Here is a 12,370-nt window from a genome sequence, read left to right on the forward strand (position 1 = left end):
GTCTGAATGCAAATTTGACTCAGAATCCTCTAATTTTGCTGAGAATTGTTCTATTTTAACCCTGCTGTACAAAATGCTTTGAAATGGTAATGCTCAGCTGTTACCGATACACTAGCTTCAAAGGCTTAATTCGAATCGCAAACAGGGTCAGCATTATCCTGTAGCCTTCGCATCTCCAGAGAAAACTCTCTGTTCCTGTGCATCTTTGAAATGTTAATTGTTTGACCGCTAAAAGCTCCCACACCTAGTATATAGAGGAAGATTAAGTTCCTAGAATTTAACAATCACGTAATTTTTGATTATTTAAATTAACACTTTGCCGCAGGTTTCAGTGAATGAAAGCACATCATTAGTGTGGTTGGAAGGTCAACTCCAGCTGAAGTCCAGTAAAGAAAGTCAATGCCACCAGTGCAGCTGTTGCCTGACTATATATAGAGTGTGTTGTCAGCCCATTTTTTTTTTAAGTAGACACATCTATATGGCACAAAAACTTTGGTACCAATTAGTATCTTGTTGGCAGTTATAGCAGAGAGAGATCCTGATTCAGAAAGTAGAAACTGGCCCTCTCCTTTATATGCCACCTCTTCTGGAATACAGGTGGCACACACTGACACAGCAGCACGCAGAAAACTCTACTACAGCTTGTGGTGCACACTTACTCAACAGCTGAACAAAAAGCACTAGACAGCAGTGTTGTGAGGTGGGCACAAGCATAAGAAATAAAAATGATCTGGAAGGCAGGGCTACTATTTAGAGGGACCTCAACAGGCTGGAGAAATGGGCTAACAGGAACCTCATGAAGTTCAACAAAGGGAAAGTCCCACATGTAGGATGGAGTAACACCACACACCAGGACAGGTGAGGGGCAAGTGCCTAGAAAGCAGCTCTGCAGAAAAGAACATGGGGCTCCTGGTGGACAAGAAGTCAAACACTGGGCAGCAATACCACCTTGTGACAAAGGCCAGCTGCAAACTGGCCAAGAGAACTAATTCTTCCCTTCTGTTCAGCACTTAAGATACTGTCTCTTTAGTATTGTGTCCTGTTTGGGCTTCCCCAGTACAAAAAAAGTCATTGACATACTGGAGCGAGTCCAATAGCAGGCAGCCAGGGTGACTGGGGCTAAAGCACCACGCTGAGGACAGGCTGAGAGAACTGGGTCTGTTTAGCCTGAAGAGAAGACGATAGATGGACCTTATTGCTGTCTGCAAACACCTGATGGGTGGATGTAGAGAAGACAGAGCTGGACTCTCCTCAGAGACGCATAGCAAAAGGATGAAAGGCAACAGACACAAGCTGCAGCAAGAGAAATTCTGATTAGATATAAGAAGAAAAATTTCACTCTGAGAGTGATCAAACACTACACCAGGCTGCCAAGAGAGGTTGTGGATGGGGAATCTCCATCCTTGGAGCTGTTCAAGACTGGACTGGACTGGACGAGGCCCTGAGCAACCTAATCTAACTTTGAAGTTGGTCCTGCTTTGTCTGGTGGGGTTGGATCAGATGACCTCCAGAGATCACTTCTAATCTCAATTATTTTAAATAACTAAATACCATTGCAGTTAACTCATAATTATTGCTGTGAAAAGGCAGAACAGGGATTGTTCTGAAGTCTGTCAATAGAACAAGGAAGTCAACTCCAACTGGAACTGAACGCCCTTTCCATAGTCTGGACTTTGTTATAAAGTTTTTCTTCTTCTTCTTCTTTTTTTGGCAAAACTCAGACAGAACGGCGGATGGCAGTCGTATCCCTTCTATAGTCCCATAAGTCAGTAGTTCCCCCTTGCCACCATGGCTTGTGGGTTTGTTTCATCTCCTGCTTCAAGTGAGTGAGTGAAATCCTAGAGTCATCTGGAGAAGGACTTACTAAGTAAAGACCTAATCTCTGATCCAGCAAGTGTTACTTGCTGGAAGTGAAGGTAGAAAAATATATAAAAGATTCTGAATCAGTTAAGTACCTCACCATAGTGTATTATATCATCCTTTTAAAAAGGGAGGGGAAAAGATCTCATACTTACATTTCTGGGACACAGTTTACACTGGAAAATCTCTTTTATGCGGGCAATGAGATGACAGTGAAGCTTCTTGGTTAATCCATCAAAATTCCTACAGGCTAAGATAACAACTTCCTGAGGATGAGTTTCCAACCACTTTACGACTTCGCACAGAATATCCTACAAAAGAGAATCATGGCAACTTAGAAAATACTTTGTAATATGCAGGGGAAAGGAAGTAAAACAAACTGAGCGTTCATGACAGGGCAGAATCACTGCAATAAAAATCAGCGTAGGGTTTTGGAGAATGGCTGTCTGGCAGTCTACCAGCTCTTCCACAGAGATACGTGCCAGGAGAAATGACTTTCTGCAAATCGGTGCTGATTTGCTGTGGGCACGGATCCAGCCTGGTATATTTAGTGACTTTGTATTTTGATAATATCCATGACTTTCTTACTTCAGAAAGACAGGTTAGCAGTAGACTCATTGTTCCAATCTTTAAGGACAAACTATGTGTTAGTGGAAAACTCAGAAAGAGGGAAGAGATTTGTGCTTGCTTAATCGTGAGAGGACCTGTTTGCTCATTCATTGCAGGCAGTGAGATCTTCTTGTAAATCACATGCAATTAGCAGGGTAGTCAGAGTCTATAGGAATACGCCAATCACCGTGAAATCTTAAGACGCACAGGATGTCAAACTCATGATCATAAAACTGAAGTTTAGCTAGTTACCCTGCAAACCAAAAGCTGCAAAAGCTGGCTGTGCATTCAGCTGTAACCAGCTGCACAGAGCCCAGCAAATATAAATAAAACGTAACATAGTCCTCAGTGAGAGAGCACGCGGAAGAGCAACGCAGTAATTTCTAACAGCGGAGAGTAATATGATCATGGAGTGAAGACTCAGCTCTCTGTCTTTCAGTGAAATACTTTTTCCTTAAAAAAAAAGGTTTTGTGATTTTATTAGGCTTTTAACAGCTTCTTCTTGTTAATAACTTCTCTCCCTACTGAAGAAACAGGACTGCCCAGGGTAGCATCCCCGGGCAGCACAAGACAAACCCTGGAAACATCAGCCACCTGGTAAAAGGTTGGCGGCAGAGAGCAAGGCACAATAATTCCCGCATGAGGATGAGAAACTGACTGGTGCTGAAATATTACTTGCAAGTGCTGAAACTAACTTCCAGTCCAATAACCAGCCCTCCAGATATGTTCTAGTTTGAAGTCCTCACATTAGGAAAATAAATAACCTACCTAGGGCCAGCATTCTCAGAGTAAGAAAGACGGTTCTGTTTTTAAATAAAATAAGTGGTACCATATAGCCATTATTCCAAAGGTAAGGACAATACCTGAACCGTAACAGTCGTGTAAAGCATATGCACGAAGTACAAATTCATAGATGGATCGTTAGCCTTGTGGGCAATCCTAAAATCCAAATATCTAACTCCAGCCTCAAGTTGCTCTGTCACATTCAGTTCCTGAATGGTTAAACAGAAAACAAAGATCTTGAGAGTTTGGAAGGGATATGTTCCTTTATTGTAGAAACTGAAAGAAGGATGTGAAGTTAGCCCTGTGACATTTTTCATAGGTCTTTCATCTTTTAGATTACATTATACGGCACCAAGTCGTAACTTTGATTTCTCTTACTGTCTGACAAGAGGGAGTCTAATCTTCCTGTGGAACATGCTCCAGATGATAAAGATCAGATTCATTTCAGACCTCTGCATTTGTTGTGTTCTGAAAGTGTAAGGTCTGTTAACCTGTGCATAAACACACAATCACTGTTCATAAGACTTTTCATATGAACAAAAATTGCAGGATCAGCATCTTAGAAATGCTGTATTTATTTTATTAGATCAAAGACTTTTCAGAGCTTGTCTCTGTGGAGCTCACTGATCCTCAACAGAAGGAAAAATAAGAACAGAAAGAAAGTATTGGCTATCATGCTTTTTTAGGATAAAGTATCTCAAAAAGTTGGAATTATCTGGTCAAAGTCCTGCAGAACTCTCTTTTCTTTTAACTTTGCCTTAGACCTGTCCTGCTCACTTTGAGGGCTAAGCGGAATGGATGATCTGGTCGAGCTTCCAGGGCAAAAGGTCCCAAATGATAAGTCTCTTATTTATATCAAGGCTCTCTTTGTACAATAAAATAGAATCAGTTTCATTGAATATGTTTAAAAACTGATTTGTCTCAGTTCAATCTGCTTTTATGGACAACACTTGAAGGAAGAATATATTGTACTGTTTTAAGTCAGTAGGGATTCAACTGAAGCTAAATCAATACAAGACACTGAGCCTGAATAACTACATTCTTAGCTTTAGTGCCAAGACAGCGCTTAGATACACTGCAGGATGTTCACCCTGCCTAAGTTTAACCAAACTAACCTTCTAACTTTCCGTTCTTAGGATTTTAGAAATTTGATCTCCCTAGGTGGTGCCTAAGCTACAGAGCCAGGATGCAGCCCCATGTGCCCTGGAGCGCAGGTGCTGCAAGTGTTCAGGCCAGCGGCCTTGCAGGAGATAGCAGCAGCTGCCTCCCTGCTTGCCAGCCCTGCCCTGGCTCCTTCAGGGTGAATAAGCTGTGGGAGTGATCCATGCCCGAGTTCACCTTTGCACGCAGTGCGCTGGAGCGCTCTATGTATGACTGTAGGTCACATATACCCTTTACGACTAAGAGACAGAGAAAGAAAAAGACCTAGAGAGAGAAAGCGAGGAAGGCTTCTCCACATGACAATCAAAGCACTAGACTAATTAGTTGCTCTGAATTGCCCTTTGCACAAATTTCTTTCTTTCTGTTGACTGCATGGGAAAACTAGAGAGATTAGACTCCTTAATTAGTCACCTGAATTCAGATGCTAAATTGAACCGTGTGAATATCCCCCCTAGGGCCAAATTTAAGAAAAGGCCTTAGGTAGCGATGGTGCTTAGTACTGCAATCTCACATCAGCTATCTAGAGCAAGAGTGGCCTCTGCCTTGAGCATCTAATATCAAAGCCATTGTAAGGTAAAGATTTGCACTTCTGGATTAACATCCATGACAGCCAGAACTGCAGTTAGACATCACCCAGAAACTGGGACATCCAGGAATACGCAGGTCCTACCACAGGTAGGATTCTTTGATCTGTAGTCTGGATACCAATGGGTGGAGTCACCTCCTTGCAAACATGACTCAAGCACTGAAGCACTAAGAAGGGGCAGGATTGCAGCTGTGCCTTTCTCTGATTAGTCCTGGGCTGCTTCCAGCTCAGCAAGCTGGGTTCGGACCAGAAAAGAATTGTAATGATATAAAGGAGCTTGTTTGTCTCCACCAAGGTCACTTCATCAGCCAAGCAACCTGCAAGTCAGTAGGTATCTAAATCTTTCATTAGCTTAAGTCACAAAGCAAAGAACAGTTCAAGGAAAGACACTGTGATAAAAGAGTGCTATTCCATATCAATTGATTACTGCTGTTACATATTTGATATGTCATAGTGTCTGAGACTCCAGTTTGCCAGGGCTGCTCAAACACAAGAAGGCTAGGCATAATTATTGCCATTTATAAATTATTCAGTTTTAATTCACTAATAATGAACTGTTTCTTCAATAAGAACAAAAGTGAAAAGATTTTTGGTACCTCTTTGATGCCGTGAAAGTCTGTTCTTTAGAAAAATCTTCAAAAGCACCTGCTCTTTAGAAATACCTTCAAAAGCTCTAGTTTAAATTGTGATTCCCTAATTCTGTCTTTAACAATACACTTATGAAGAACAGAAAGAGATAACTGCTAACTTTAAATGTAGTAATTCTAAAAAACGAATTAAGACTTACGTGGGGTTCCACACCATCATTCCCTTAATCTTTAAGGAAAAAAAATATCTTAAACAAGAATTTTGTCACTGCTGCTGACTGAAATGTACAATAGAGCAGGGGAAAACAGCTGACATCTTACACAATAGTGACAGCAAAAGTATCACCTTATGAACAAAGCAAAAAAAGAGAAAAAACCTTTTACCTCCAGCCTTTTTTTGAATACAGTAGTAGTAAATGTTATTTATAGCAACAACAAATATGACAGAAAGAAATGGAGTTTCTAGGTATAAGTGGCAAATTTTAAACAACATCTTCATCTATTTCCCCACAAAAGAAGATCTGGTATGTATTGCATGCTTGTTTCTTATTTTTGTTTTTAACCAATGGGACTTAACATATACCCCAAATACAGTATTTCTTGGTAACACATATTTCTAGGCAGCAGTGTGTTCTTTCACCGGATACAGGAGAACATGACCACTCTCCTCACTGCAGCACAAACTTCAAAGTTCAGGCTTGGGAATGTCAGACAATGATTACCTGTGTCGTAGACCACTTCATAATAATAGGATGTACAATGCAGGGCATCCATTTATTTAAAAAATTCACCAGTTTTGATTCATTGTCACTAACAGCAGAGTTTTTATCCAAACAGTAGGTCATGGTATCATGACTCCCTGTAGAATGCAAAAATAAATGTGAAGTAAATATCGTCTCTTAACTCCTCAGACACCACAATACGCAATCATATTGCTTGCACACAGCTGACATGCTACCTCATTACCAAAACATGCAAGTATATTGCCTAACAGCCTAGGAAAAGGTAGGCTCTTCTACAGAGATCACTCATTTGACATTAGTAGCTTAGTGTGAAATACGGGTGAAGGGAAGGCACTGAGGCTTTTCAATATTTTTTGATAAAGCAGTTCCCATCCAAACTATATGTCATTGCCAAAGTCTGCCTCCAACTGTGTTAAAAATGGCCTATTTCAGCTAGCATCTTCCACTGAAACAACTATCTTGATGTGAAAACTCACTTTTGGCAGAGAACAGACAGTTAAAGATTTAACCTATCCAGAATTTGCCCAGATTCCAGATTTATTCACATGCAGGATTTCATACTCCAGGCCCGTCATCTTTGCACATGAAAATACTTAGAACCAGGACTGAAGGGTGAAATTCGTCTTCTTATACCTTTAATTGGACCAACTCCATCTAACTTGGTGCTTTAAGCATTTGTACCTAGCAAAAATGCCCTTTGGAGTAAACACTCGCATCCCCGGCACAGACGATGGAGAGAGGTAGGTACCTGAATTTTTTCAGACACACATCCAGTCTAAATTGACATGTAATAGATGGACAGAATCTATCTTTTGGTGGACTTCAGAATTACCTGATTCTTTCCAGCATGGAGAACTCAAGAATATTGCTTCATTAGATGTCCAAAACGTAAGGGCAGCTTTTAGTATCAGAGTCAAGCAGAGTACAGCCTGTGCAAATTTTTGACCTCAGAAGAAGTCTTAATAAATTTGATGCATCTCTTATGTCATATTTAACCGAATCTTTGTGGTGAATTACAATTTCTTTGGGACAGTCAGCTGGTGATTTTGCTGGCATTTTTTCCATTACTTCTTCAGATTTTGTAAAGCATCAGTAAGAAGAGCTAACAACTCCATGAAGTGACTTACTGGAATTTTTATGGAGTATTTATAGAGTATTATTATTTATATAGTATTATAGTATTATTTATAGTATATCTAGGCCTTGTACTAACGAACAAAGAAGGTCTAGTTGGAGATGTGAAGGTTGGGGGCAGCCTTGGCTGCAGTGACCATGAGATGGTGGAGTTCAGGATCCTACGAGGAGGGAGCAGGGCAATGAGTAGGATTGCAACCCTGGACTTCAGGAGAGCTGACTTTGGCCTCTTGAGGGACCTACTTAGGGGAATCTCATGGGGTAGGGCCCTAGAAGGAAGAGGGGTCCAAGAAAGCTGGTTAATATTCAAGCATCACTTCCTCCAGGCTCAAGAGCAGTGCATCCCTCTGAGTAAGAAGTCAAGCAAAGCAGGCAGGAGACCTGCCTGGATGAGCAAGGAACTCCTGGCAAAACTCCAGCAGAAGAAGGAAGTGTACAGAATGTGGAAAAGGGGACAGGCCACTTGGGAGGAATACAGACAGGGACGTTGTCAGAGCGTGCAGGGATGCGACAAGGAAGGCTAAGGCCCAGTTGGAATTAAATCTGGCAAGGGATGTCAAGGACAACAAGAAGGCCTTCTTCAAATACATCAATAGCAAAAGGAAGACTAGGGAAAACGTGGGCCCGCCGCTGAATGGGGCGGGTGCCCTGGTGACAAAGGATACAGAGAAGGCAGAGTTATTGAATGCCTTCTTTGCTTCAGTCTTCACTGCTAAGGCCAGTCCTCAGGAATTCCAGACCCTGGGGACAAGAGAGGAAGGCTGGAGGAAGGAAGACTCTCCCTTGGTGGAGGAGGATCGAGTTAGAGATCTTTTGTCCAAACTTGACATCCACACGTGCATGGGCCCCGATGGGATGCACCCACGAGTGCTGAGGGAGCTGGCGGATGTTATCGCTAGGCCACTCTCCATCATCTTTGAAAGGTCCTGGAGATCAGGAGAGGTGCCTGAGGACTGGAAGAAAGCCAATGTCACCCCAGTCTTCCAAAAGGGCAAGAAGGAGGAGCCAGGAAACTACAGGCCTGTCAGCCTCACCTCCATCCGGGGAAAGGTGATGGAACAGCTCCTCCTGGAGGTCCTCACTAAGCATGTGGAGGACAAGAAAGTGATCAGGAGTAGTCAGCATGGATTCACCAAAGGGAAATCATGCTTGACCAATCTGATAGCCTTCTATGACGGAATGACTGGCTGGGTAGATGAGGGCAGAGCAGTGGATGTTGTCTCCCTGGACTTCAGCAAGGCTTTTGACACTGTCTCCCATCACATCCTCCTAGGTAAGCTCAGGAAGTGTGGGCTAGAGGAGTGGACAGTGAGGTGGCTTGAGAACTGGCTGGATGGCCGAGCTCAGAGGGTTGTGGTGAATGGCGCAGAGTCAAGTTGGAGGCCTGTGGCTAGTGGTGTCCCCCAGGGGTCAGTCCTGGGTCCAGTCTTGTTCAATGTATTCATCGAGGACTTGGAGGAAGGGACAGAGTGCACCCTCAGCAAGTTTGCTGATGATACTAAACTGGGGGGAGAGGCTAACACACCAGAAGGCTGTGCTGCCCTTCAGAGGGACCTGGACAGGCTGGAGAGGTGGGCGGAGAGGAACCTCCTGAAGTTCGACAAAGGCAAGTGCAAGGTCCTGCACCTAGGCAGGAATAACCCCATGCAGCAGGACAGGCTGGGGGCTGACCTGCTGGAAAGTAGCTCTGCAGAGAAGGACCTGGGAGTGCTGGTGGACAACAAGTTAAACATGAGCCAGCAGTTTGCCCTTGTGGCCAAGAAGGCCGATGGCATCCTGGGGTGCATTAGGCAGAGTGTTGCCAGCAGGTGGAGGGAGGTGATCCTGCCCCTCTCCTCAGCCCTGCGGAGGCCTCACCTGGAGTACTGTGTCCAGTTCTGGGCTCCCCAGTACAAGAGAGACATGGCACTCCTGGAGAGAGTCCAGCGGAGGGCTACCAAGATGATTAGAGGGCTGGAGCACCTCTCCTATGAAGAAAGACTGCAGGAGCTGGGCCTGTTCAGCCTGGAGAAGAGAAGATTGAGAGGTGATCTCATCAACGTGTACAAGTATCTGAAGGGGGAGTGTCAAGAGGATGAGGCCAGTCTCTTCTTCATGGTGCCCAGTGACAGGACAAGAGGCAATGGGCAGAAACTGAACCACAGGAAGTTCCACCTGAACCTGAGAAAAAACTTCTTCACTGTGAGGGTGACAGAGCATTGGAACAGGTTGCCCAGAGAGGTAGTGGAGTCTCCTTCCCTGGAGATATTCAAAACCCATCTGGATGTGATCCTGGGCAATATGCTCTAGATGAGCCTGCTTGATCAGGGAGGTTGGACTAGATGATCTCTAGAGGTCCCTTCCAACCTAAACGATTCTGTGATTCTATTTGTAGGGAATTTGACGATCATTTTGTTTTTTAAGCCTTCTGACAGAGAAATTGTTCATTGATGCTGGGAACTGCCTTATTGAAAGGTCAGTCTTTCTGGTGCCAACGGCAATATTTCCAGTGGCCAAAGGAAAAGAGCAAGACTGTATTTGAAATAAAGAAAATTCTCTGAAGCAGTCAATAATAGTTTAACGGCTTACTTTATTTTTTTTTCATTTTTTTTAATCTGGTTTCTATCTAATTTCCTACTTAAAAACCCAAACCCAGATAATTGCAGCTCAAAGACCTGTAACGAAGATATTCAGACAAGGAAGGGTTTTTTTTAAAAAAAAGTTGTGAGGGTCAAATCATTAAATATCAATGGACCAAATTCAAATCTGAGAGAAGTGAACAGCATTCCATCAATGGGTGTTGCATCTACTGATGCCAATCAGCCGACGGAGAGTAGCCTTTAATTTAGGAGTCTGTTTTTACAATGACAGTGAGTTGCAGTAATTAAAGGAAGATGGATATATCCACAACACAACACAACATGATGCAGAGAGAGTAAGCTAGCACCATACCAGGTGGCTTCAGAAAGCAATATTGCCTTGGTAGCACAGGGCTGAACCTGGTGCAACACACCATTAATGATAGGGATTTGCCTCTGTCTCCTTGTCACAGTTTCGGAATGCACTTTCTCAAGTTTCTTGCAAGCCCTAGCATCTTCTCTGTTCTGAGATATGGAGCCTGCCTGTTTCCTCCAGGACCCTCCTGGGATAGCATGCCTTTGTCGTCCACTGAGGACAAGAAGAGCAGGCCTGGCTTCTGTGGGGATGCGAGTAACCTTCCTTTTCCAAGTAGGGCTTCCCACAGTCATTGCTCCCTCCAAAAACCTGCTGGAGCTGTCCAGACCTGGTTGATCTTGATCTGACTTATTCTGACTTGGGCCAGACCAGTTTTATAGGTCAGCTGGAGAGGCAACAAATCTTCCAAGCTAGGTGGTCTGCAACGCTCTCTAAGAGTCCTCTGAAGTCTGCAGACTTGCCTTCAGCTTGCCTTCAGCTGCTCTTTTCCTTCCTCCCTGTTCTCCATGCAACCTCCTGTGCCTTTAAACAAGGCTAATTCAGAAAGTGCCCCAAGAACCAGAACAACACATAGAACCTACAAATTAAACAGCAATCACATCTCAAAAACTAGCAAATGTGCAACACACGTTCATGAGAAAAAGGTCACTGTAGTGAAAAGAGTCAGGAAATCAGCCTAAGGGACACATCAGCAGGCTCTCAGTTTTCTACAGGATCCAGGAAACAGCATCTTGAAAGCTAGTCTAAAAGCTCTTTAGAAATAAAATGGTTCCTTTTCTACCACAAAAACAGTGAGCACGCTACTGATTTGTAAAGATTTCTTGCAAGAGGAATTAGGAAAAAAAAAAAAAAAAAGAGGAGAACATGACCTTTATTTTTCTGTCACATAGAGAGATAGATATTTATTTTCTGCTCTTGTTGGTCAAATAAGAAATCTAGGTTCTTTTTATCCTATCTGTCCGGGGGTACTCTTACAGAGGCTTTACCCAAAACTAGTACTCATCTCCACTGAGCTGAATAGTTGTGGGTCAAGCCATCTTGTCCTCTTTTGCTGTAATTCCAACAAATGGAATTATATCATCTCAAATACCTGAAACTTCAGCAACTGAGAGGTCCACCTGTTTTGAAGTTTAACACTGATTTAAATTAAGCCTCTGACAAAATACCGTGAAATAAGATTCTGTTTTTTTCATTTTTAATCACCCTCCATTAGTCCACGAAGAGCCAAAAAATTCTACCACAGTTCTTAGGTCCTCCCAGGAGACCCACCGAAGATAAGACTTGATTTTTCCAGCATCTCTAAATTCAGTTTTTGCTGAAGTTAACGTAGGATCACAGCTAGCCACCTATACAGAACACCCATCTACATATTGTGCTACTTTCCACTCAAACTACCTATCTCATCTAAAGGTGTAAGATAAAATGTGGGCTAGACCTTTTATTAAGTACCAATAGCCCATCTTCATTGTGGAGGCAAAGCCAATCACTTGAGAGCTAACACTTCTCCAGTGCCTTTCCTCATGCCAGTAGAAACAGGTTCTCTCGTAATTTCTTCAGACAGAATGAGAAACAAATTCAGTTCAAGCTTAAGAAGAGAACCGATAATATAACCAAAAAAAGGCTAATGGTGCACAGGTCTGAGAGGAGTACCAATGAGGCCACCAGCTACTGTGCAACTGTATTTACCCACACTTGGATAAATTCAGTTTTTGGAAACAGGGACCAGTAACCATACAATGAAGTCACTTTACATTAATAAAAACATACATTAATTAAAAGCCCCATCTTGCTTTTGTCATTCCTTCCCACCCTCTTTTAAATACTGCAAAGAAACAAATAATAAGGCAAAATCCTCTACTTTTGGAACCAGTGTAGTACACATCAGGTAGCAGCAACATAACAGAAAAATCCCACCAAGGCCCAGATAAACAAATGCTCAGATTGCTAACGTTGGTCCGACCAGATGATGCACA

The 12,370-nt window shown here is 42.9% G+C and overlaps 1 protein-coding gene across 19 annotated transcripts in view; it reads right to left on the minus strand.

Moving 5' to 3' along the window:
* The window catches only part of PLCXD1 (phosphatidylinositol specific phospholipase C X domain containing 1), a 32,349-nt gene that overhangs the window by 4,919 nt on the left and 15,060 nt on the right, over positions 1 to 12,370 (minus strand). For 14 of the 19 annotated variants that reach the window (XM_068922805.1, XM_068922789.1, XM_068922832.1 and 11 more), the window contains 3 exons: positions 6,309 to 6,445; positions 3,333 to 3,461; positions 2,016 to 2,171 (listed from right to left, as the gene is read on the minus strand). In XM_068922805.1, the coding sequence (XP_068778906.1) occupies positions 2,016 to 2,171; positions 3,333 to 3,461; positions 6,309 to 6,445 (422 nt within the window). Of the gene's footprint in view, positions 1 to 2,015; positions 2,172 to 3,332; positions 3,462 to 6,308; positions 6,446 to 7,161; positions 7,228 to 8,128; positions 8,205 to 9,320; positions 9,468 to 12,370 lie in introns of those variants that run through there. The other 5 variants (XM_068922932.1, XM_068922916.1, XM_068922924.1 and 2 more) reach the window with 3 other exon arrangements.

The sequence above is a fragment of the Struthio camelus genome, chromosome 1 (genome assembly GCF_040807025.1).
Source record: "Struthio camelus isolate bStrCam1 chromosome 1, bStrCam1.hap1, whole genome shotgun sequence".
Lineage (NCBI taxonomy): Eukaryota > Metazoa > Chordata > Aves > Struthioniformes > Struthionidae > Struthio > Struthio camelus.